This window comes from Ochotona princeps, chromosome 15 (assembly GCF_030435755.1).
Source record: "Ochotona princeps isolate mOchPri1 chromosome 15, mOchPri1.hap1, whole genome shotgun sequence".
Classification (NCBI taxonomy): Eukaryota; Metazoa; Chordata; class Mammalia; order Lagomorpha; family Ochotonidae; genus Ochotona; species Ochotona princeps.
Window position 1 is genome coordinate 13,009,580 of NC_080846.1, and position 26,096 is coordinate 13,035,675.

General features: G+C 37.2%; 1 protein-coding gene and 1 long non-coding RNA gene across 6 annotated transcripts in view; both read right to left on the reverse strand.

Annotated features, from left to right (window-relative positions):
* Positions 1–893: 893 nt before the first annotated feature.
* Positions 894–2,709, reverse strand: LOC131481993 (uncharacterized). The gene is made up of 3 exons (XR_009246697.1): positions 1,881–2,709; positions 1,266–1,476; positions 894–1,097 (listed from the first exon to the last, which is right to left on the reverse strand). It is a non-coding gene; the product is annotated as an uncharacterized LOC131481993 (long non-coding RNA).
* Positions 2,710–3,281: 572 nt separating this feature from the next.
* HCFC2 (host cell factor C2) overlaps positions 3,282–26,096 on the reverse strand; it is a 31,613-nt gene continuing 8,798 nt past the window's right edge. For 3 of the 5 annotated variants that reach the window (XM_058673037.1, XM_058673039.1, XM_058673038.1), the window contains exons 4-16: positions 23,541–23,749; positions 22,472–22,556; positions 20,015–20,121; positions 19,720–19,908; positions 18,830–18,997; positions 18,264–18,316; positions 15,097–15,271; positions 12,748–12,951; positions 12,150–12,223; positions 8,302–8,439; positions 6,554–6,739; positions 5,377–5,662; positions 3,282–4,456 (exon numbers count right to left, since the gene is read on the reverse strand). In XM_058673037.1, coding sequence (XP_058529020.1) covers positions 4,425–4,456; positions 5,377–5,662; positions 6,554–6,739; positions 8,302–8,439; positions 12,150–12,223; positions 12,748–12,951; positions 15,097–15,271; positions 18,264–18,316; positions 18,830–18,997; positions 19,720–19,908; positions 20,015–20,121; positions 22,472–22,556; positions 23,541–23,749 — 1,906 coding nt within the window. In that variant the 3' untranslated portion in view covers positions 3,282–4,424. Of the gene's footprint in view, positions 4,457–5,161; positions 5,663–6,553; positions 6,740–8,301; positions 8,440–12,149; positions 12,224–12,747; positions 12,952–15,096; positions 15,272–18,263; positions 18,317–18,829; positions 18,998–19,719; positions 19,909–20,014; positions 20,122–22,471; positions 22,557–23,540; positions 23,750–26,096 lie in introns of those variants that run through there. The other 2 variants (XM_058673041.1, XM_058673040.1) reach the window with 2 other exon arrangements.

The window sequence follows — 26,096 nt, forward strand, 5'->3', positions numbered from 1 at the left end:
TTTCTTCACTTAGCTTATAAAATTTATTGTTTATCTCTCAAGATATTTTACACAATGTTGTCATACCTGTTTTTCCAGGTATGACCATACTAAGCCCTCTCTGGATTTACAGAACAACTAAGTATAAAGGACTCACAATTGTAACTGGGAACCTTGACAGGGAGCTATGTGAATGCCATCCTGCTTCCTACATGCAAGAATGTAGCAGAATCTAGTACAGTTCTTTTTTTTTTTTTCAAAGATTATTTTATTTTCATTACAAAGTCAGATATACTGAGAGGAGGAGAGAGAGAGAGGAAGTGGAGCTGCCGGGATTAGAACCAGCGGTCATATGGGATCAAGGCAAGGACCTTAGCCCCTAGGCCACACCACCGAGCCCAGAATCTAGTACAGTTCTAACTCTAGTATCTCTCCTCCAGCACTTCCTTGCAATTAAGTAGGGTTTTTTTTTCTATTCTCAGGCAAGACACTAACTTTTGACAGTTATTTTTTAGCTTGTTTTGGTTCCCTAGTATTTAAAAACCTAAGCATGTTCCCTAATATCATTAAATGCTAAGTCTGTTCAAATCAAAGATCTCTTAAGGTGTTAAGATTCCAATATAAAATCTCCCATTTATTCCAGAACTTCTTTCACGTACCCAAGTAAGAGTACAGTGGGCTAAGACAGAGCTAAAGAGTTCGCAGCTCCCCAGAGGCCTACTAAATCTGCCAGGATCTCTTCCTTCTCAAAGCCTCTCTCAATTTGACCTTAACTTGAGTGCAAAGTGGGAGTTTGGAAAGTGTGATAACTCTATATATTCATTTGTTAAAATACATAGACACCAGCATACCAGGCCACTAGGGACAGGATATAAAGAATCCTTCTGGGCATCGAGACTCCCCACTTAGACACAATAACAGAAGGACACATGTTTAGACTGTTCTGACAAAAGATTTCACAAAGGACATTTGGAGGTACAAAACAAAGGGGTCAAATCTACCTGGAAATAGAGTAGGTTAGGAAAGGCTTTACCAGGTTGATTTTAAAAAATGAATGGAGACAAGTGGAAGTGGGAGAGATAGACAGGAAGAGGTAAATTAAGAAAGAGTGTAAGGGGCTCGGCAGCGTGGCCTGGTGGCTAAGGTCCTCGCCTTGATCCCATATGGCCGCTGGTTCTAATCCCGGCGGCTCCACTTCCTCTCTATCTCTCCTCCTCTCAGTATATCTGACTTTGTAATAAAAATAAAATAAATCTTTAAAAAAAAAAAAGAAAGAGTGTAAGCACAACAGACACTAAAAAATGAAGTACCCAAGGAATGGATAGAAATTTCAAATGGCATGATTATGTTTGATGAAAGAATTCCCTAAATTTGGAAAATGGGAAGTTACCCTCTGACTTCTGGTAGAGCCATTTCAACGGAGAAGCCAATCAGAAACCTGGCTGCTAAGAATTTTAAAAGGGTGAAAAGCCAAATGAGGTTTAAGACAGAAGGTGACTGGGAACTCGCATTTACTTTTAACATGTTGGTTACTCATTACTATGTCAATTAATTCCATAATGATGTAAATTTTTGCTGATGGTATGTTGGAGCTTTCAATTGACTGGGATGATGCTCTGCTGGCTCTGTCTTCAGACCAGAGAGGGTATACCTAAGAAGCCGTTGGACTTGACTGGACAATAAGATGCTGGACTCTATGTTTGGTATACGCTTGCAATGGGGGAATCTCAACTGAACTTGAGCTGTGGTTATGCAACAAGGTGGAGGAATCCACCATGGTGGGAGGGTTTGGGGAGGGGTGGGGAGAACCCAAGTATCTATGTAATTGTGTCACATAATACAATGTAATTACTGAAGTTAAATAATAAATATATAAAAAAAAAAAAAAAGAGTAAATGGACGACAAAAGACAGGTGACAAGTCTAGATTAGTTCTTGGAGCCAGTTGCCTTTTACCTGCAAGCATGTTAATTTAGCTATAACAAGAATTAGGCCTTCCATTTCTGTGTAATTCTCAACCATAATACAATAACAAATTTTCAGACACAATCCATTCTTAGGGATTGTCCATATTAATTTAAATTAATATCGTAAACTTAACACTTCTACTTATTTTCTCTGCCATAACTAATTTTTCTTTAATGAAACTCAAAATAAATAACATCTGTAATTGCTTATGGTAGAAAAGGTGCTTTATTTTATATGTCATTGGTACATATCACAAAAAACTGCCTAAAAATCAGTCTTGGGAAACAACACTCAGCTACACTTTAAATGGTCAAAGACAAGCCAATTTTTCATCTGCTTCAGTTATCAGATGGCTGAAATAATTTTCAATATTAATAATTTCATATTCAATGTTACAAATGTTCTTTGTTACAAACACTAAATTTCAAAAATATCTTTAATCACTAAAATGCAGAAATCTAATCAGAACAAATCTCTGCTAGTCTATAAGTATTTGAAGTAACAGAACAAGTTTCACCTTCCTACAGATAATCTCCTTTGTGTAATTGGGTCATGAGGCATGAATGCTCCATACATACAATCATATTATTTCAAATTTTTAAAAACCTGTAGATAAAAATGAATTAATATATTCTATTTCTAATTGTCAAAACAGTTTACTGAACTAAAACGAAGCCAATATTTTAAAAATAAAATTCTAAGAGCATGCAACATCAAAATATTTCAGTACTAATATGAAATAAAATTACAGAGTGCAATAAAAGGACTGGGAAGTTAAGAAACTAACTTAATTCAAGGTATGGCTGAGGAAAAACTTCTGCATGATACAGTCCACTGCTTTACAAAATGATCTTCACTCAGAAAATGTGCAATCATAAGAAGCAAAATGTAATTTTCTCATTAGTTAGCTAGTCCTTCTAGTCCATTCTCATGAACATAGAGCTCTAATATCTCTTTGTATTAACTATCAATATCAAAGCCACAGATATTTCTAAATGGCATGTTTTAATTAGCAGCAGATAAATATCTTTTAATTGCTCATGATTATTTACGAGAAAGATTGGTACTTAATGTACAAATGCCCAAATAATAATAATAATAATAATAATAACAGAATCTGGGCTAATCCTCAAAGTCAAAGTATCATTAGTTTAACATACTCATTGGTTTAGAAAAGCTGCCTTTTCCTGTAAAAACATAAGCTGTACGTTAGAATGACAGATTCATATTCATCTGCTGGTCGAGAGCAGGACAGGCCTTTAAGCAAAGTAAACTAAGTCAAATCTAACAGGTGTAACTGCACACTCAAACGAAATAGCCCTTTCTTTTCTTTTTTTTTTTTGCTGAAAGGTAACTTACTCGTTTGTCATTAAGAGAAATGCTTTAAGATAAAACTGATTAATTACTGAGGAGTAAGGGTTAAGAGAACTGTTCTAATAAAACAACTAGATCATTAAAATAATTGGGCTTGAAACACACAACTTTCAATTCTTTTCTTTTTATAACTAAGCATATATATATATATATACACACACACAACAAACCCTAGCATTTAATATGTGCAAAATTGCTTACCATTTATTTTAATTTTAACTTTGGTTAAGTCTTTTTATCCTATATCAGACACATTATGGAAGCTATACAAATGATTACAAACATAATAATGAGGTAAGTTAATATTCTACTAGTGCAAAAAGCAAGCATATGCCAAAAGCAAAGCATATGAGTTAAAAATGCAGATGAAGCTCTCACCAAGGAAGTTGCTAAAATAAACAACCAGAGAAGCTCCTTGTAAACATTATTTGTAAAATACACATTTCAAGATTAAAGAGTCATACAGCCACAAAAAGTACTAATAACACCATAGTAGTGCATTTATTTTATCTTTAGAGTTCAGAAACCACTCACTGTATGTCTAACAGTTTGCATATTTTTTCAAGAGAAATTTAGTGAGACACATTAATTACAAATACTGCTGTATAAAAACCCCATTCTTTACAAAAATTATATATTAAAATACTCTATACATTTTAAATTAGTAACTGGAACACACATATATATCAATTCTGCACAATTAGATCATCTTTGCTGGGAGTGTTGTACGTAAAATTTGAGGCCACAGCTACTCGGTCAACCTAAACTGGCAGAAGGTTATGTGATATTAACAGATAGACCTTTGCCCCTGCAGTTATTGCAGATCTTAGTCTGAAACCTCCCATCTGCCATTATTGCTTACATGTTCATCCCGGTCTGAACAGGCAGAGGAACCATGACATTTCCAACAGGTTTAGGCAAGCCACCTGCAGCAGTGTTCATGAGGTCCATCTGCACTTGAAGGTTGTAACGGGACCTGAGTGAGCTGTCTAATGCTTCTATTTCCATTGTAAAAAAGTTTTATACAATTTTGAGATAAAAACAATGCAAAAATAAAACATTTAGAGCATTTACAAAAATCTTACAAATGTTTCAGACACTATTTCAAAACTCGTTTCTTATTAAGGTGCTTCTTCCTGTAATAGGAGAACATCTAATTTTTAATTTTCAATTATGAAGTTTTAAATTTCAGTAAAAAGCAAAGTTAGTGCCAGTAAGACAGATGAGAATGTTCAGGGCTTCACTTCACTTCTGATGAAAATACAATATTTTAGTGCTGAAAGGAACCTTCAAGGTAAACTCTTTTAACTTTCACATATATTAATGAGAAAATGGAGAGATAAATTAAGTGATTTAACTAAAAATTTACTCAATATAGCTACTTAGTACAAATCAAGAAAATCCATTTTTAAAAAATATTTTACCATGATTCTTGGAAAAATGGTAAAATTCAAAAGTAATTTCTGACCTTGCTTTTTCTCCTTTTATAATATCTCAAGCTCTGTTGCAACTGTACATAAAAAAAGGAATCCAATAGCCACTGAAATAACTATCACAAGTATCTCCAATAAAAGCTAGTTGCTAGAGGATCACTACTCCTATAAAATAAAGCCAGAGGGCACACTCAAAGACAGGGCAATTGTAATGTGGAACACACTATTTATGACAGCATAGTGTACAAGACTAGTAACTGCAATCAGCTCAGCACCTCCCGGATGACTGAGTTACACAGCCTTTATAAACAATACTGGGTTAATAAAGCCTTCTAGCTTTTATCTTAATTTTACTTTTCTTTATAAAAGAGCTATATCTGTTAAGGAGGAACTCATGTACTAATTTTCAGAGTCTTTGCTTCTTTTCTATTTTATTTGTATGTAGAATTGAGCAAATACATTTTAATAACAACTTACAAACTCATATTTTTAACTGCTAAAAATACAGTCAGAAAACACTCTTTTAAATGACAATCTTCATAACCAGTTACTAATAAATAATCATTATGTCAACAGTTTCAGTAAAAAACAAATTCAATTTAAAGGTGCTTTCTTATTGTTACCTTGAAGCCATCGGACTTGTGTAGCTGGTCCATATCCCTTTTCATTCTTTGCTGATATCCTGAACACAATGGCAGGCCTGGATGTATAATCAATATGTGCATTTGCAAGCTGCCCAGTAGTTACTATACATGATGTTTTAAGACCACAATAAATCCTCATAAACACAAGCTGGCTTGGATTATCTTGTATCTGTGCTGTGCGAATAGCCAAGTAGGCTGAATATTCCAGAATATTTCCAGAAGGTGAAGTTGGAGGTTCCCAGGAAAGATGGATACCTTCAACGTTCTTAAAGAGAGGGGGGAAAAAACCAGGTAAAGCCTCTCAAGTTTTTTCCTATTTTTACTTATTATGATGAGACTATTTTTGAAAATACAGAAATCTCCTTTTTGCTGAAGTAATTCCATTAACTATCAGATCTTGGGGCCAGTGTTATGGCACAGCAAGATAAGCCACTGTCTGTACTGCTGGCATCCTATGTGAGTACCAGTTTAGGGCCAAGCTTCTCTACTTCTGAACCTGCCTGATAATGGGCCTGGGTAAAGCAGTGGAAGATGGCTCAAAAGGTTGGGCCCCTAATATCCAATTGGGAAACCCAAATAGAGCTCTTGGCTCCTGGTTTCCAACTGGCCCACTTCCGTCCATTGACATTTTGGGGAGTGAATCAGCAGACAGAAAATCCATCTGTCTCTCTAACTCTGCCTTTTAAGTAAATAAAAAAATTTGTTTAAATGTTACATCTTTTATTGTTGACTTTAGAAACCTACCTTCATTGAAACTACAACTTTAATGTTTAATTAATGCCTACTTTTCAAAAACAATGAGGCTTAACTGCTAATATTCCTAATACAGATTTTTTTCTTCCCTAAAAGTAAATCTTAGCATAAAATTAATCTAATCTCATATGTTCTGTTACAGTTTAATGGGTTCCATACTCAAGAACAAGTACAAGCTAAGCATATCAGATTTCCCTGCCTTTCTGTAATTTGGATCCTGTAAATTTTGCTTAAATTTCGGTACTTAGCAATAACATTCATGACTAGAAAAACATTTTAATTCATTCCTTTTAGATATTTCTCATTTCATTAGATGCTAACAAGAATTTCTATAGTAACAATTTACTTCATGTCTGCAGGTTCAAATAACTTCAGTCACTAACAAGTCAACATGACATCTCACCTTTGAAATTCTAACTGCAGAAGGAGCTCCAGGAAAACCAGGAATACAAGTTTTAAATTCACTAATTTTGCTGAAAGGGCCTATTCCACAACCATTAATTGCAGCAACCCGGAATCTGTATCCTGTGCCTGGAACAAGATCTTGTTTCTTAAGCAAACTGTAGTCAGGTACGTCTGCATTTCCTACCTAAAATGCAAATGTGCATAAGTCAAAGAAAAGGCATGATCAACTTAGTATAATTTTTAATTCCTTATTTTTTATTAAACTACAAAAATTTTTTAAAATTATGTTTTGAAGCTCCAGTTTACATTTACTTATTTTACACATGCTGTGAGCCCTCTAAAACAAAAGTGACTACGGTTACAAGTCAGTGATTCTGGGGGGGAAAAGGCCTTTTCAAGTCACAGATTTTTATAAAGAGAAATGTATAAGCCCATGAATTGTATGAAGGCAGAAAATAACTAAGAGCCACTATAAACAAAGTGCTAACTATGTTATCCCTGTGTAGACTCAACACGGATGAGAAATCTCAGATTTACTGTAACAGTCTGCTGGAACAACACCCTTTAGAAAAATGTAAGTAAGCATCATAGTCGAGGTGTGACCAGCATATGATTGTGAACATGTAGAAATTAATAAACAGTAGTTAAGGTATACTTAGGACACCCACATCCTACACTGCACTGCAAGTTCTGTTCTGTTCTTCTTCTTTGTTGTTGTTGTTTTTAAAGATTTTGCCAGCGTTACAAAAATAGGAGAATCTTCCATTCACTGATTCAATCCTCAGAAGACCAAAAGGCCAGCACTGGAGCAAAGCAAGGAGCCAGGAGCTTCTTTCAGGTCTACCATGTGAACGGCAGGGGTTCGAACACTTGGGCCATCTTTCACTGCTTTCCCAGGCCAATAGCAGGGAACTGGACTGGAAGGGGAACAGCTGGGACATGACCAGGACTGTTAAAGGATGCTGGCAGTGTCACAGGCAACAGATTGACCTATATCACTACACCGACTTCTGAAGTGCAAGTTCTGATCTCAGCTCCCTTCAATACTCCAGCTTCCTGCCAGTGCCTACTCTGGAGGCAGGATGTGATGGCTCAGGGACTTGCTAAGTCACTGCATGGAATGCTTATGTCCCATGTGAGTACACCTGTTTCAAGTCCCAGCTACTCTGCTTCTGATTCAGCTTCCTGCTAATATATTCTGGAAGCAGTGGGTAATGGCTCAAATACTAGACTCCTGCCACTCATGAAGGAGATCTGAACGGAATTCCAGGCTCCTGGAATCTGCTGGGTAGAGCCCTTGCTGTTGTAGGCAGTTCAGGTATGAAACAGTGAGTTAAAGATTTCTGTCTCTTTAAAATAAGAAAGGAAAGGAGGAAGGAAGCAAAGTGGGAGGGAGGACAGGAGGGAAGAAAGGAAGGAAAGGGAAAAAAATCTAATCCTTAAACATGCTGGGTAACAAATTTGTAAATATTTCAAAAAATTTTGAGTCAGACCAGATAATTCATGACTGAAAACCCATCTCACTGATTATATAAGACTTTTAAAATTACACGCTTGTGATTTGTTCTATAAAAACAGCCTTAACAACAACAACAAAATACAAATGTACCTAGATACACAGGATTCTCAATAATAAGATTATTGGGTGAATCTAGATTTTATTCATTCAAGTTACCTGGATCAAGATAACAAAAAAATTGCATTCTTGAGGTTTATCATTCATGCTGTACAAATATCAATAACTACCTTTGAGATGCTTTGCTTCCCTTTTGGCAGCAGGTAAAACTGATTCACCAAAGCTGTATTATTTTTAAAAATTCCCACATCACACCACTGTCGTTCTCCTGCTTTCACTGTGGCAACTGGATGTGAAGGAATTTCTTTCTAATTTCAGAGAAAGAAAATTTTATGAAGACTCTCATTGAGCACTGGAAAATTTTCAAGATTTAATAAATTCATGCAGTGATTTACAAGTAGATATGAGTGTAAACACAACATTAACAGCTCCTAAGTAAATCAAGGTCTAACATATTAGGTCAATCAACAGTGACACAGGGATGCCAGTTCACACATGGAGTGACAGGCCCTCTCCAAGGCAGTAGCTTTGTCCTATCAACGTGGCTGCAGTTAGCATGCTTTCCAATCCGTGACATGTTACAATGCCAGCTGTTTTATGGAACTCTGTCATTTTAGAGACTCTTGGAAAATGTAATCCCTTTAGTGGAACACTTCAATTTACTCCAAAAGGAGGAAACTCAGAAAACCCATGTCAAGCTGGCTCATTTCCAGGTTCAAAAACAACTAGTATAACTTCAGTGATCTTTCACTTCAAATACCTGTGATTCTCCAAACCTAAAAGGAGAAAAAAATGTTCAAAACTAAAATGCAATCTGAATATGTTTAGTATAAAATAAACAGAAGATAAAACAGTTTCACATTTTTACCTTGTTCTACAACAAACTAACTTCTACCTTAAACTACTTCTAGTGACAGGTGAATCATACTTATCCCTGGAACCAACCTTTCCATATTCTTTAAAAATGAGCAACTGTTTCCACAAGCTCAAAACAAATGTGCACTTGTTATTTATTTTTGTCTTAAATGTGTAAGAGCAGAGGTACACGCTTCTAATTACATTTTTGTTAAGGTTATCACACATGACAAAGTAAACAAATTATGTGAGTTTTTACAGTTTAAAAAAGAAAAGCTTTAAACTTGTGTTCATTTCTTAAAGTTGCAGAAACTCTCTCAACTTCTATAAAACACATGGCTCCAACTAAAATAATAAATGTAATTCTGCCTAATGTGCTGTAAAACAGGCTTAAGGAAAACAAAGTTCTTTTAATAATCCTCTGAAAAGAATTTAAGAACACTAGGAGTTAATATTCTGGAAAAATTAAAGCTGACAAGAATGGATAAATGCTGAAATCCTTAAAATTGAAATCTGTAGATAATTCTTAAGGATGTTAAAAGCAAACAACTAGGTAAAATAAAAAACTTTTGGTCACAGCAATAAAATTGAAATAACAGATAAATTTTTAAAACATTCAAAAAGTATACATGAGGTGGGGGTTTAAAAAGCTCACAGTTGGCTGACACTGTGGGTTGGTGGATTACTCACCATTTCCAATGCTGGCATCCCATAATGGAGTGCCAGTGTGAGTCCTGGTTCTGTTTGTATGCCTGGGAGGGTGGCAGAAGCTTTGGGAGAGCAGGACAGAGCTCCAGGTTCTGGCTCCTAGCTTTGGCCTGTTGCAGCCACGATGACTGTGACCATTTGGAAAGTGAATCAACAGATAGAAGGTTTCTTTCTTTCTCTTTTTCACTCTGCCTTTCAAATAAACAAATACATAAATAAATCTTTAAAAAAGAAAAATGCCTCAGGGTGAAAACCCCATTGTGTCCCTCTTAATACTGTGCTAGTGGCCCATTTGGTTTTAAAGATTTATTCATTTATTTGAAAGGCAGAGTGATTTCTCTCTCTAGAAATGGCTGCAGTGGCCAGAGATGGGGCAGATGGAAGCTAGGAGCCAGGAGCTTCTTCCGGGTCTCCCATGTAGGTGTAGGGGTCCAAGCACTTGGGTCATTCTCTATTGCTTTCCAAGGCACATTAATAGAGAGCTGGATAAGGAATAAAGGAACTGGGACTTAAACTGGTTCGTATATGGAATGCCAGTACCACAGGTGGCAACTTTACACAGGTGGCTAAGCTTATAAAGCCTGGCCACAGTAAATAACTCTTTTTTTTTTTTTTAAAGATTTATTTATTTTCATTACAAAGTCGGATATACAGAGAGGAGGAGAGACACGAGGAAGATCCTCCCTCCGATGATTTACTCCCCAAGTGAGCCACAATGGCCAGTGCTGCGCTGATCCGATGCCGGGAACCAGAAACCTCTTCCGGGTCTCCCACGTAGGTGCAGGGTCCCAAAGCTTTGGGCCGTCCTCGACTGCCCTCCCAGGCCACAAGCAGAGAGCTGGATGGGAAGTGGAGCTGCCGGGATTAGAACCGGCGCCCATATGGGATCCCGGGGCGTTCAAGGCGAGGACTTTAGCCGTTAGGCTACGCCGCCGGGCCCCAGTAAAAAACTCTTAAAAAAAAAACCAGAAAAATGAATTTTTTAAAATACTATACATAAATTTCAGAATTTTTGTGCCAAAATAAGCATCTTTTAATTTCATTTCTCCATGAACTTTCAAAGCATCCTCATATACACAGGTATTGTTCTTATGTAGTTAAGACAATCTTGATATGTTTGTGAGGCACTTTCCTAGCATTTTAAATTTGATGCCAGGCAAATTCTCACAAGATTTTTAGGTGAGCAATGTGATACCATAATATTCTGTCATGCTCTTATTAAGTAGTCATCCACATTTTTCCCATAATATATTACTTCTTCAAAACATGGGTATAAATTTTATACAGACATAAGTACACATATGTCTGAAGCTACTTCAAAAAATTCATAGAAAATATAACTGAGAGCCTGGCATGGTGACCTAGCAGCTAAAGTCCATGCTTTGAACATGCTGAGATTCCATATGGGCACTGGTTCTAATCCTGGCAGCTCCACTTCCCATCCAGCTCCATGCTTGTGGCCTGGAAAGGCAGTGGAGGACAGCCCAAAGCCTTGGGACCCTGCACCCGCATGGGAGACCTGGAGGAGGTTCCTGGCTCCTGGTTTCGGATCAGCGCAGCTTCGGCCATTGAGGTCACTTGGGGAGTGAATCAATAGATAGAAGATCTTCCTCTCTGTCTCTCTTCCTCTCTGTATATCTGACTTCGCAATTAAAAATAAATAAATCTTTTTTAAAAAAAAGAAAATATAATTGAAAGACAAGTTTAGAGGTGAGTAAGTAGTTACTGCTTGAGACACAGAAATCCTGTGTCAGAGTGGTTGGTCTGAGTCCTAACCTCTCTGTCTGCTCCTGACCCTGCTTCCTGCTGAAGCACACCGTGGGGCAGCAGGGGATGAGCCACATGCAGTGTCCCTGCCGCTCGCGGGGGAGACCTGGACTGAGTTCTGCACTCAAGGTCTGGCTGCTGTGGGACTGGGGGAAGTAGACCAATGAATGAAAGAGCTCTCAATTTGTCTCTATTTCTCTACCTCTTTCAAATGAAATGAAAATAGGTAAGTAAAAAATTTCTTTAAGATATTTGTACAAAACATTTAAAATTTTAAGCATAGTTTTTCCCTAATAAACATTTTCTATGAATTTTCTAAACTTTTGGATGTTTCTGACTAGAATGTATGTCATCATAGAAAAATACAAGAAGTAAAAATTACCTGCAGCCCCAAAAGCTGCAGAGTCCTCTCTTATTTTAGTATGAATATGTGTCATGTATGTGCAGGTATGAATGTGTCTGTGTATGTATATACTGTGTGTGCTTTTTAACATGAGACCACAGCTTATCTATTTTTTGTCACTGAATACACTGTGAGCATTCCCATTTAAGTACTTATTTTTAAAGTGATGTCAATTCATTAATAACTGAGACCTCAGGACTTTTGTGAACTTATTTAGAAACTGCTCAGCATTTAAAAGAATATAATCACCTGTAAACATGCATCATGACCAAACTACGTACTTACAGAGAATGGCATTGCTGCACCATGTGTCTCAACACGGCTGATCTTACTTGCAGGCAGAGCACATGTTTCATCAACTAAAAATTAAATAATCAGATAAGATTTATATGCAGTCACTTATCAAATGGCTACATTAAAGTATAATTTATAAACATACTGTTAATAAATATTATCCAATGATACACTTAACTCAATAAAGTTCATTTTCTTCAGTGTTTGATGACCAGCTAGCGCTTAAAAGCATATTGATCAAAGATCAAACAGAATTTTTATAGCAAAACAGTAAGAATTTACAAAATTAGACTCAATCAAGCTGGGGAAATTGTTAATCCACAGGCTAGAATCAACGTTTTCTAATGAAAAGTCTGCTGAATTTATTCGTGGGTGAGAAGATACATTCTAATTATATTTCAGTGTGAGCTAATCTAAATATTTTTTGTAAGAAAGTAAAGAATATTTAAATATGAGTTTAACAGAAATGTATTAGCTTCTTACATAATTCAAACCAATATGAAATACAACTCCCAATTAAGACAAATAAGCCTGATTAATTTATATACACAAGTGGTTCAAAACATAGTATGTGAAACGCATTTCACACCTTCAGCTTTGGTGCGGAATGCTGGTAGTGAGGCTTCATCTTTAACCACTGCCCCGTTTGTATTGCAGGATTCAGTTTTAATGGACTGCTGGGTTACCATAGTTTGTGTGCTGGAAACAGTACTGGACATAGAAGTTTCAGAGACTACTGTTCTTAAGTTCAGGCAGCTACTTAATGCACCTATGTTTGCTGAAGTGTGAGGACCTAAATTTAAAGGGAAAAGATCAAATATTAATATGATATAACTCAATACAAATCTTGGATTGAAATTTTTAAAAAATTATTCAGGTAACTACTGTATCTTATAGTTCTTATGTAATTCTGGATACTTTAGCCTTAAAATTATAAATATCAAAACAGTAAGTGGCATTAATATGAATTCACCATTAGGCATAAAACGTTCAGAAAAAAATAAAATCAGCAATGGATGTTTTTCTCAGCTCCTCTTCCATTCCATACATTGAACTCCTCTAAATCATAGATCAATTGGCTTTGTGTCTCATTATCTTAGAGGGGAAAAAAAGATTATCAGACATGAATTCCTTCAATTTTTGGCTCTCTTCTGCTCCAAACTAGAAATGCATTTATGATCCTCAGCCCACCCTCCCTGGCTTATAGAGGATAAGCTAATCTCTCTCCTAAATTTAATCTATTCTCCCAACTTTTGGTCCCATTCCTTGCCCGTATTTGGGATTCTCATTTTTCAGTCACCCCTACACCAGTTTGTTGTTCTTCATTAGCTTCTGAAGCTCAGCCTATACACACCACCTATTCTCAAGCAAATAAATGTGCATCTTCTTGACCCACAGTCTCTTTCAGTTATCATCTTTCTCACCAGTTCCCTTCAGGGCAATTTGTATTTTCTTAGCTTCCTGCACACTTGCATACTTAACACATTGCTCTTAATGAAATGGGTCTGGAAGGAAAACAATGATTTCTAAGAAATACTTCTCAATTTTCACCCCATAAAGGGATCCCATATATCTGCTCCAGCTCCTTGCTTGTGGCCTGTGAAAGCAGTAAAGGACAGCCCAAAGCCTTGGGACCCTGCACCTACATGGGAGACCCGAAGAAACTTCTGGCTCCTGGCTCCTGACTTTGCATCAGCTCATCCCCCGCCATTGAGGCTACTTGGGGAGTGAACCAGTGGATGGAAAATCTTTCTCTGTCTCTCCTTCTCTCAGTAAATCTGCCTTTTCAATAAAAAACCAAATCTATGTAAAAAAATAGTTAATTCAAAATCAAATCTTTTTCTTAAATCTGTTCTTGCTCCTCTATTTTCTATCTTGATAAAGAGTACCAACATACATTTTGATGCTCAATCTAGAAACCTGGAAGCCATGATCAAACACTTGTATTTCTCAAATTCAACCAGTTGCCAAGTGTAATAGATGCAAGCCACTAAAAGTCTCTTAACAATGTCCAGTCAGTGCTTTAACCTCCACCCATCACTAGCCTACAAGAACTACTAGCAAGTTTCCCAATCATTTTCTACTACATTCTTTGTGATAGAGGCTGGAAACTTTCTGCAACATATTCTAACCTGCAGAGAAAAAGCCAAACTCCCTGCCACTCACATGGGAGACTTGGACTGAGTCCTTGGTTCCTGTTTTTGGTCTTGCCGAGCTTCAGCTGTAGCAGCCATTTGGAGATTAAACTAGTGAATTGAAGGACTCTTTCCTTTTCAAATAAATAAATCTTTTTTAAAAATTAATCTTACTAAATTTGAGTCACTGAAGAAAAAATTTAGATTTATATTGGCTGTAGTTAATTTTTTAAAGTAAAAATAAAGTCTCATGTTCCTATAACAGGGATATATCATAATGAAATCTCCAAAATAACTTGAGATATTAAAATTAGAGATAATACGTAATATATTTCAGGTGGTATTAGAAATTTCAAATTAATATTAGCAATTTACAGGCTATCTCACAAATGCAATGGGTTAATCACCAGGTCTCACAAATGAAATTTCTAAGGCTAATATAACAACTTGCTAAACAGTATTTACTCAAGTGACACAAATCTAGATGAAAAAAGACAGAAATAATCTTTGCTTGAAATAAACATTCTCTGCAGTTAAAAGGGCTAAGTAACAGGATATTAAAACTGAACACACTGGCCAGTTTCCAATGTCATATAAAAACTCAGTTTAAAGTAAAATCCATAAAATTTTAACTAAACATATACTATTCAGTGAGCATTTACTTGTATTCTGACATCCTGCTTAACTAGATTCTAGATGGTAAGTATATTATATAGAGGAAATAAATCAAGACCATGTAATAACTCTAAAAACTCTCTAATTTTACAAAAAGGTTTAGTTTTACTTCAAGTACCATCCTATACCTTCACTTTTCCTTGTCATATCTTCCATGCTGCTATGGCTAGAAGCACTGGATACCAGAGACGAATGCAAGGAAGCATTAGAATCTGTTGATGCTTTGAAGTCTGCTTTGTTTTTCACTAAAGTTCCTTTTATGGTTGTATATTCAGCCTTTGTACTGTTTGCTGTATCACTGATCTACAAGAAATAAAACATGTTACTACAGCAAGAAGAGTCCAGCGATATAGAAATACATGTAAAAAATAAGCAAATAATTTATCATTTAAATTTTTTGAAAATAAATTTACAATGTCAAATATTTTTAAATTATATTCTTAATTTCCATAAGATTATTCTTGTTTAATTTTTAAAAAAGATTTATTTTTTATTTTTATCACAAAGTCAGATATACAGAGAGGAGGAGAGACAGAGAGGAAGATCTTCCCTCAGATGATTCACTCCCCAAGTGAGCACAATGGCCAGTGCTGTGCCAGTCTGAAGCCAAGAGCCAGGAACTTCTTCCAGGTCTCCCACGTAGGTGCAGGATCCCAAGGCTTTGGGCTGTCCTTGACTGCTTCTCCAGGCCACAAGCAGACAGCTGGATGAGAAGTGGAGCTGCCAGGATTAGAACCAGCGCCCATATGGGATCCCAGTGTGTTCAAGGCGAGGACTTTAGCCGCTAGGCCACCGCACTGGATCCCATAGGATTATTCTTTAGGTTTTGCAAAGGTTTTTAAGAAAACAATTTCTTTTCACTTAGTCTCTACTTTAAAAAAAAATCAGTATTTAAAGGGAAAGGGAGATTACATTTTGAGAAAAAAATTCATTGTTTTAATAAGCAGTAGCTAAGTAGCACAAATAAGTAACACAAGAAAAAAAAACACTAAAGCTACTAACTTCAACATTCTGGTCCAGGTTTCTTAACAAGAGTCACACTTATTAAAAAAAAACAAACAATAGTCAAGTTAATATGCTAAATATCCAATAACTCCTAAAAGTAAAATCTTAGCTGCATGAAATTTTCATGTAAATGATTTACTATGGCTGAGTTTTCCATAAAGATAGAAAGACTGATACATACATGAGGAATCTTCCAAAAATTTCATAGGCAATGTATATTATGAAAAACTTATCCACTTATTTAAAAAATATTTTGTACCACCTGAGCCTAGTGGGAGCTGTGGAGGAGACGAGCTGCAGGAGCTGCTGGCAAAGGCAGGTCAGGCTGAGTCAGAGAAGCCACAGTGTACCCAGGCACACAGGCAGTTGGGAGTCAGAGTTCGGCCCAGGCAACCTGCTGGCTTCCAGTTGAGATTGCCCAACCATGCTGTGACAGCTGGCAATGAAGCAAACTGAAGAGGCGTGAGCGGCTAAGCTGCCTGAGCCCAGTAGCTGCCTACTGCGTGAGAAGCTGGTGCCCTGATTGCGGTCACTTCTATGTTGGCAGCAGCTGGCATGCCCCAAGGGCACTGGTCCAAGAGGATCAATCTGCTACAGGGTGGAGAAGGGTCTACCAGCACACTCAGGATGACACCAAGGGGCAGCAATGACCCTGTAGAAGATCAGTTCACCAAGAACATTCCGGCCAACAAGGAATGAACAGATAGCCAACAGTGAACTGAACCTTCTACACAAAGGCCTGCATGCACTAGGCACTGTGCAGCGCAGATGGCATGCACTGTGCTGAACAGCAAGGCTAGGTTGAGCTGGGCTGTACCACACCAAGTCAGTCTACACTGCCTCTCTGAGGTGCTTCCAAGAGCACTCCCCACCCTGAAGAGAAGCGGTGAACAGCAAAAAGCCTAAGCTGGAAGTGATCCAGCTCACCAAGAAGCAGATGAGGGAAGAGGATTAAGGGGGAGCCACCAAGAGGAGGAAAATGAGTCAGAAGTTTAACAGGAAGGGAGGCCATCAGGGTCCTGGGGGAAAGTCGAATGGGAGTCCACACAGCAAGGAAGGGAAGGGGATGGAGATTTAGAGACAGGGTGAATCCCAGGCCTCCCAGCTTAGGAGGCAAGAGCAAAGGAGGAGCAAAACACCAATAAGCAAGCAGAAGGAAGTAATGGTTTCACACATAAACCAAGGACCACAGATGGCAACAGCGAACGTCCAGGTACTTTTGGGATGTAGAAGGAGGTAGCCACTGCGTGCATTACACTTGAGGTTGAAGGGACAGGTTTTGTCCTTGCCTCAAGAGAGTGTAAACAGAAGAACAGTAAACTTCCTTCAGGACTAGGGAGAGGAGCTTTCTCTGGTCCTTGTCTGCTTCCAATTTTGGGTCCCCACCCCCTCTCGTAATAACCATCAGGAGCGCTCCAGAAACCCCTCAAAACAAACAAACAAACAAACAAACAAAACTAGAATAGATAGACAGAGAACAACAAGGAAAGCTTAGAAACAGACAGGAAACGGTCAGCGGGGATGCACTTATAACTCACTGGGTGGGACACAAAGATTAGTTACTCCTCACTGGGGTATGGAAGATTTCTCTGCACACCCCTCCTAAACATGCTCACCTAAACTGTTGAAATATATCCTGTTAGAATTATAGAGTTAGACCACCTGAAAAACAGCCAGGTTCAGCGAAAACGTGCTTCAATGCTATAAACTGCTAAATATTAAAATTAAAAAAGGCATGAGACAGCTGAATAGCAATCTAAGCCATTTTAAGGTATATAGAACACGGTTGAATGTAAACCAAAATTGAAATGTCTATGAAGAAGTCACAGGTTGTGGTTGAGAACCTGCATTTTCCTATTAACATATTGGTTAATCAACACCATGTCAATTAATGCCACAATGCTGTAAATGGTTGGAAATATTATGTTGGGGCTTTTAATTGATTGGGATGATACTCTGCCGGCTCTACCTTCAGACCAGAGATGGTCTCACCGAGAAACCATTGAACTTACCAGGACAATAAGATGCTGGACTTTATGCTTGGTAAATACCTCCAATGAAAGAATGTCAACTGAATTTGAACTATGGAAATGCAACAAGGTGGAGCAATCCGCCGTGGGGGGAGGATGAGGGGAGGGGCGGGGGGAATCCCAGTGCATAAAAAATGTATCACATAATGCAATGTAATTAATTTTAAAAAATGAAATGCAATAAAAATATGTTTAAAACAAAAAAAAAATCAGGGCTATAACATAAACACTCATTTACCATTATAAATTTTGAAACTTACACTGTTAGGAATGATGCTGTTAGTGCCTTGTCTGTGAGGGTCCTTCCTGACTCCTGTAGGAACAAGAAAGTCCAGACTGATACACTCTCAACTCTTCAGTATAATATACTATAATTAAGTTTTTTAAATTTACATTTTAAAGCTTAAAACCAAACTGTCTTTATCAAAGGCTTTGTTTTCTTAATAATTTGCTTTAAAGTTGACTGAACTCCTCTTTGGAAGAGTATGTTTAATTTGGTTTTACTTTCCGACTACCTGTTTACTTAAAAACACCTTTGAAGAAAAACTGAAATATGTATGAAAGCTAATTAAAAACAAATCCTAAAATAAAGCAATGTTTCACATTAAGACAGTACATCAAAATAAACTCCAGAAAAAAGGTTCTATCCTACATGTTTATATTTTCTACTATAGCATAATGGTAAGTCAGCTAAGTTTCAGAATTTAAATTAAAAATATTACATAGACCAGGCAATCAAGCCTGATTAAAGCAACACTAAACATACACTTTTTGGCAGAACATTTTTAAGCAGCATATGATTGCACATGCATGCAATTTATCTTACCCGGCATAGTCAGTGCTGCTGAAGAATCTAATGATGGAGCTTGGCATGGCAAGTCTGTGTTCAGCTGCAAAAGATAGCCCTCAACCGTCGGCACTTCATCCCATTTGACATGGAAAGAGTTGGTGGTAGCTTTGATCAACTGCACTTGCGATGGTGCTGACGGTTTTTCTGAAGAAAACAACGATACGGCACAAGTAAGTTTGAAACAGCTTGTAGCTTCTGTGGATGTGAAGCTATGGAAAGGTTAGCAATGAGTATTTTACCGATTTGCCCACAAAAGGAAACTCTACTCAGGTAAGCAGGATAGTAGGCTACATAAAAAGATAGTTGAAGGCTCTGATACTATTTATTTAATTTTTTATACAAATAAACCTATGGGCAATCCAGTACAAAATTACCTGAGACATTAGATTTAGAAAAAAATGTTTAATTTTAGAAGTAGATTTTGGGTAGAAATCAAATATTAAATAATTGTAGCTATATTATTGAAAATTCTCTTTAGAAGTCAAAATCTTTTTAATGAACCAGTTATCTTTTTAGTCCTTTTTTTAAAAAAAAGATTTATTTATTTTTATTGAAATTCAGATGTACAATGAGGCCTTGATTCCTCGAATAAGGTAATGTCTGCCAGGTTTCTTCATTATAAAGATACCTTTTTTTATTTTGTGTTCCTTTCCATACTCTATTCTTCGGGAGGGGATCTCTAAATGCAGCCAACCTTCAAAGAGAGTGGAATTAATACACTCCTCTAAACAGGGGTTTATCTACAGATATCATTTCTTCCCTTCATTTTATGGAAAAGAGAGGCAGTGGCATTCATAGCAAGTCTTTGCTATTATTTGAGTATTTACCTAAAGAAAAAATTTTGTTTGTTAAATACTCTTACCTACCAGTATCAAGATACCAAAGATCTTTGCAGCAAACTTGACTATTCAGTGCTTTTTTATAACCGTCTCTTCCACTCCAGAAATATAATCGAGTGCCAATTGCAACAGCACAATGTCCAGCTCTTGGTCTTGGTCGTGAATTTTTTTTATCTTCCTGAGAATCGGATACAAGGGTTGTCCACTCTGCTGTATCTAAGACAGAAATATCCATGAGTAATTTATTGTTCTTAAACTATAAGATAGAAATCTTTTTTTAATTATGAAATCTAGTTCAACAAATAAGTCTTAAGAGACTCACCTAGATTTAGGTAAGAAAATGAACTGGTACATCTCCATTCACAATCATGAGACGAAGTCTCAATATTTTCCCCCTTATGTGGAACCCATCCACCAAAAACGTACATCCTGGACAACAAAAAGGCCAAAATATAAAGTAGATGACTTAATTTTACTTTTGTGTTTGAAAAGACTAAAAAGAACCAAAAATTTTTTCCTTTTACTCAAAGCTTCAGGAAGATTTACTCACCTATCACTGTCAAGATTATAAATAAGATGAATAAAATAGTATTGCTTCAAGGGTTTACAATTTTATATAACAATAATATGGAGTAAAATTATTTCTCTCTAGCAAGCTACTCAAAGGGGAGGAATAGTTCAATTATAATGCAGTTGAAAAGCAATATATCTGCAGTATACTACGGATATCTCAGTAAGAAGAACACCTACATAAGCTATGTGACATCCAAAGTCAAACTGTGCGTATATGATAACCAAAGAGGATTAAGTTTCATGCAACTTTGGCCACTGACAGCACTTAAATAATGGTTTTCGTCTGGGCTTTCCAGGTTCCTGAGATAATCCTCAGAACTGCTGAAGAAAAACAGATGTATCCAATAGTTTAGGACCCATATGATCTCATGCCAACTACAGATGTTCTATATATTCATCTGACATAGTGAGGTTCCAATGGAAAAAAAATTCATTTTTTATTGAAGATTTATTATTTATTTAAAAGTCAGAGATATAGAAGTGGGGGTGGGAGAGGGGTGGGGAAGAGAGAGATCTTTCATCTTCTGGTTCACTTCCTAAATGATCAAAATGGCCAAAGCTGAGCTAGTACAAAACTGGTAGCCAGGAGTTTCTTTCAAGTGTCCAACATGGGTGCAGAGGCCTGAGAATTTGGACCATCCTTTGCTGCTTTCCCCAAGCCATTAGCAGGGAGTTTTATAAGAAGTGGAGCAGCCGAGATTAGAACCACAGCATCCTTTCAGGATGCAGGTACTTCAGGAGGAAGATTAGCCTGAAGTGCCACCATGACAGCCCCCCATATTCCTTTTAAAAGGGTTCTAGTGGGACCAGTGTAATGGCTCAACTGGCAAATCCTTCACCTGCAAACACTGGCATCCCACATGGGTGTCAGTTTGTGTCCAAGCTGGGACCCTGCATCTGCATGGGAGACCAAGAAGCAGCTCCTGGCTACCACCTTCGGATTGGTTCAGCTCCAGTTGCTGGCAATCATTTGGGGAGTGAACCAAGCAGTGAATTTAACATCTTTCTACCTCTCCTTTTTCTAAACCTGCCTTTACATAAAAAATAAATACAACTTTTTTTTTCCCTTTTTTTAAAGGGCTCTGGTGTTTCAAAGCTGCCCCTTGGAGCAGGTGCTTAGCCCAGTAGTTAAGATGTGAATGTCCTGCACAGGGGTGTCTGGGCTGGCCTGACTCCAGCTGCTCATCAACACAGAACCTTGAAGGCAGTAGTGATGGCTCAAGGAACTGGGTGACAGGAGACCTGCATTATGATCCAAGCTTCTAGTTTGTTTCCTACGGCCCCAACCCCTGCTTCAGCCACTGCAAGCAAAAGTGAGCCAGCAAATGGAAGCCCTCAATCTCTGCCTCTCTCAAATAATTATTTCTATCAATTTTTAACTGCATATTAAAATTCTGCTTAAAAGTAAAGACTATTCCCTTGGTTTTGAGACTATATGTTAAAAAAGAGCTAGTGAAGTCATAAATAATAATTACTACATTCCTAAAGCATTACAGTAAAATCCCTATACTAGTAAGTATTTCCTTTAATTCTACTTTAAAAAATACACCAAACTGTGGCCCAGTGGTATACAAAGAAGAGCACTTGCTGATAATAACAGCTAAGATTTAAGGGGTTCTGTGAACATACTATGGAATGCTCTAAACATTTTATAAGTGTTAATCCATGCAATCTTCACTACAACCTTGTAGAGTAGATTTCACTTTAATCTCCACTGTGTGTGTAAGGAAATTGACTTACAGATGGATTAAGTTTCCTTGCCTCACGTCACACACGACAAAGACCAAAGCAGAGACTTGAATTCAGACAATCTGATTACGAGCCTATATTATAACCAGAAGTCTAGAAGATTGCCATACAAAATATAATCACAGAGAGCATGTACCTGCATGTAGACCAAGCGTTACCAAACGTATTCAAAACAGCAAGTTAGGTGTGCCAGAACTTCCGAGGACAGATTCACTTGAGAATGCCTGACCTTACACTGCTCTAACCTCTACTCTGGGGTTACTACTGTGAAGAAGGTAAACATGTATAAAAGACAGCAGGCTAACAAAATGGCACAGAAAGTATGTTAGCTCCACAGGCAAATCATTCTGGCTTTGGTAAATTAAGCAGTCTATTGCCAAGAAATTAGCAGCATCAATTTTCTTTGTGCATCTTTTTTTTTTTTAAAGCAAAAGCAAAACTCAAGAAGATATCATACTTGTTTCCTATAACACTGGCTGTATGAAGGCTTCGTGGGAGTGGCACTGTCCCTTTAGTTTCTGGTTTTGACCAAGACATTGTTTCTAAAAGCAAAAATAAACATATTAGCAAATTGATCTAATAACAACAAAAATACCTCAACTTCTATAGTTATAAAATAAAAAAGCACTAAAGTAGAAATGCTTCCAAAAGAATTTGAACTTCACCTTAAAATAAACTTTTACAGCTAATATAAATTACCAAGCAAAATTTCCATATTTGAACGTATCTGCAATGGAGAGGTATGCTTAGGGTACCACCTTTTGTGAATTAAAAACAATGTTAGTGGGGTAGCTGTTATGGCACAGTGCGTTAAGCCGCCACTTGGTACTCCTATATCTTATATTGGAGTACTCATTTAAGTTCCAGTTGCTCTGCTTCCAATTCAGCTTCCTACTAAAGTTCCTAAGAACAGAAATGATACCCAGACTACCAGATCCCTGCCACCCATATGGCAGATCCAGACAGAGTTCCGGGGTCCTGTTTCCAGCCTGGCCCAGTTCTGGCTGTTGCAGCCATTTGTGGAGTGTACTAGCAGAACAATGTTAGTTGCTTTAACATTTAAAATAAGAGTATAATGTATAAAAGATAATCACACGTAAAAGGCATACCTACACTCCAATCATTGATTCCTTTAATTCCTTTAAACCAAGCTATCTAAGTGTTTTTCACTGACTAGCAATTATACTGCTAATGCTATATATTCTATAGATAGGGCGATCATATACAATTATCCTTAACAATACTTTTTAGCATGAAAGGTGATATTAAAAACCACTATTTTTAGTTACACAGGACAATAAATATAAACCAGGACAACTCAAAGCAAATGAACTTACAATGCTGTAAGTCAAATACTCATCTGTCCAATCTGATTGGTATCAACCATTCATATGACATTTCAGCTGCCCTTTGGGCTTCAAGCGCTAATGATAAATCTAAGTACAATGAAAGACATTTTAAAGCATTTAAAGATTTGTCTTTATCAATCATAACCAATTTCTGAACATGAATCAAACTGAACTTACCTAAGTCAAGTTGCCACAAGTCATCCAGGCGAGCACCACACATTCCTCCAAAAACATACATTTTCGGGCTTCCAGAATCTTTCTTGCAATATATAACTGCCGTATGGGATTCTCTCGGAGAAGGTACAACTCCTTTAGTCACTGGAATGCTCCAACCCACAACACCAGAGCCATGCTGCAGCTCCAACTCATAGAAATCATTTAAATATCTAGGATATCAGCAAAGAAATGATACATACACTTGTCAAATACTGAGCACTCTTTGGGTGTTCAGTGGTAAACACAAGAAATTTAAAAAAACTCCGTCAACATTAAGAACACCCTTATTCATGACAATTGTGAGGTTTTAAAACAGAACCCGGAATCCTCTTAATTAAGCCTGGCTTGTGATGTCTTGACAAGAGGGTGTCAAAAACAACACTTGGTGACTTCTGAGGCTGGATCACAGAATGCTAACACAGCTTCACTTATTTCTGGAATGCTGAGTAACCATATAGGAAGCCCAGCTATCACAAAAACATGATTCACAGAGGAACGCACTGGAGTAACGGTCCCACTGGCAATGTCCTTCAACAACCTCACTTGAGGCATTAGTAGCTATTCAAGCCTTCGCATTTACGAGTTCAGTCAACCTTTTACTACAACATGATGAAAAATTGTAAGTTGTCACTTTAAATTCCACCTCTGCTCCCAATTCCAGCTTCCAGCTAATGCGTATCCTATGAGGCAGCAAGTGGCTCAAGTACTTGGGTCTCTACTACCCATCTGGGAAATTCAAATTGAGTTCCTGCTTCCTAGCTTCAACTGGCTCAGTCCCATTTGTTTGAGGCAGCTGGGGAATGAATAAGTGAATGGGATAGTTCTTTCTTCTTTTCGAATAAAATAAATGAATAAAATATTTTTGAAGAAGAAACTAACACTTAATTTCTTATCTGTATGGATGTATTTAGAGTTTTCAGCAAAATGACTTCTTGGGATATACAAACTTCAAAATTCAGCCAATCAATTGTTTTGAAGAAGTGATCTGTGATGTTATTAGGAGAAAGAAATACGAGAATATATTGATAAACAGTAGTAAAAGAAGCAGTAATTGATGGTTATATTTAAAGGGATGTGAAATATGGTTGTAGCTTAGCTTCTCCATAAAAAAGGCTTAGTAAGAAGTTAACTCCTGGGACTGGCACAGTGGCACAGCTAGCTAATCCTCTGCCCTGTGGTGCTAGCATCTGATTTGGACACCAGTTCGTGTCCTGGCTGCTTCACTTCTAATCAGCCCCCCTTGCTTATAGCTTTGGGAAAGCAGCAGAAAATGGCCCAAGTCCTTGGGACCCTCTGCCCACTTGGGAGACCTGAAGAAGCTCTTGGCTCCTAGCTTTGGATCAGGTCAGCACTGGGCCTTGTAGTCATTTGGCAAGTGAGTCAGCAAATGAAGACCTTTTTGGCATTTTTCCTACTCTCTGTAAAATGTGCTTTTCAACTGGGAATAAATCTTTATAAAAAGCTGATTCCTTACTATCATTATAACCTAGAACAAGATTCAAGAATATAGAACTTATAGACAAAATAGGAAACAAAAGAATGCTAAGGGTAAAAACAAAACCTATTCTCAAGAATGACAGGGTATTCTTGATTTAAATGTTTATGTTAACTTCTAAGCAACTAAAGAAAACATGGAATTAGCATATCTGATTTTTAAATTACTGAAGAGTTAAAGGAAAAATCAAAAGAAAGGAAAAATAACCAAATAATAGCACACGGAAAGACACTATTAAATTTTAAACAAAAATCCACCATAAGCAATGTTAAAAGGATGAACTGAAAAGAAAATCTATGTACATCACAGAAAAAAGAGCTGTAAAAAAACAAGATAACGGTCTCTCACACAACAGACATCAACAGCCTATAAATTGATAATTCACAAGACATAAAAATTATACAAATGTATACACGCATGCACAGAAACACTGGCATGCACACACACAAATACATACATACAACTGTTAAATCTCATCAAAACTTAAAAGGCAAGAAGCCAGGAGAACAGAAAGAAACAAACAGAAAAAGTAAAATACATAGAAAACAAAATATGAAGGCAATGAAAAATTTGCCTATTATAAGGCAATCTCTGATTAGAGTTGGGAACACGACAGAAACAGAGCTCTGAATCTAATTACAAGCTAAAAAGATAAAGGATGCTATTAAAACTGTTTAACAACTGATATGGCAGAGTTGTAAAATGATCAGAGTGGACACCACACAGAATGCTATACCTCTTTATGTTGGTTGTTAGTTCTATTTTTTTTTTTTTTTAAGATTTGTTTTTTTTTTTACTAGAAAGACAGATTTACAGTGAGAAGGAGCGACACAGAGTGAAAGATCTTTTATCTACTGGTTCGCTTCCCAAAATGACCAGAGTTGATCCAATCCAAAGCCAGGACCCAGGAGCTTCTCCCAGGTCTCTCACAGGGGTGCAGGTATTCCGAGGACTTGAGCCATCCTCCACTGCTTTCCCAGACCACAAGCAGGGAACTGGAAGGGAAGCAGAGTAGCCACCCT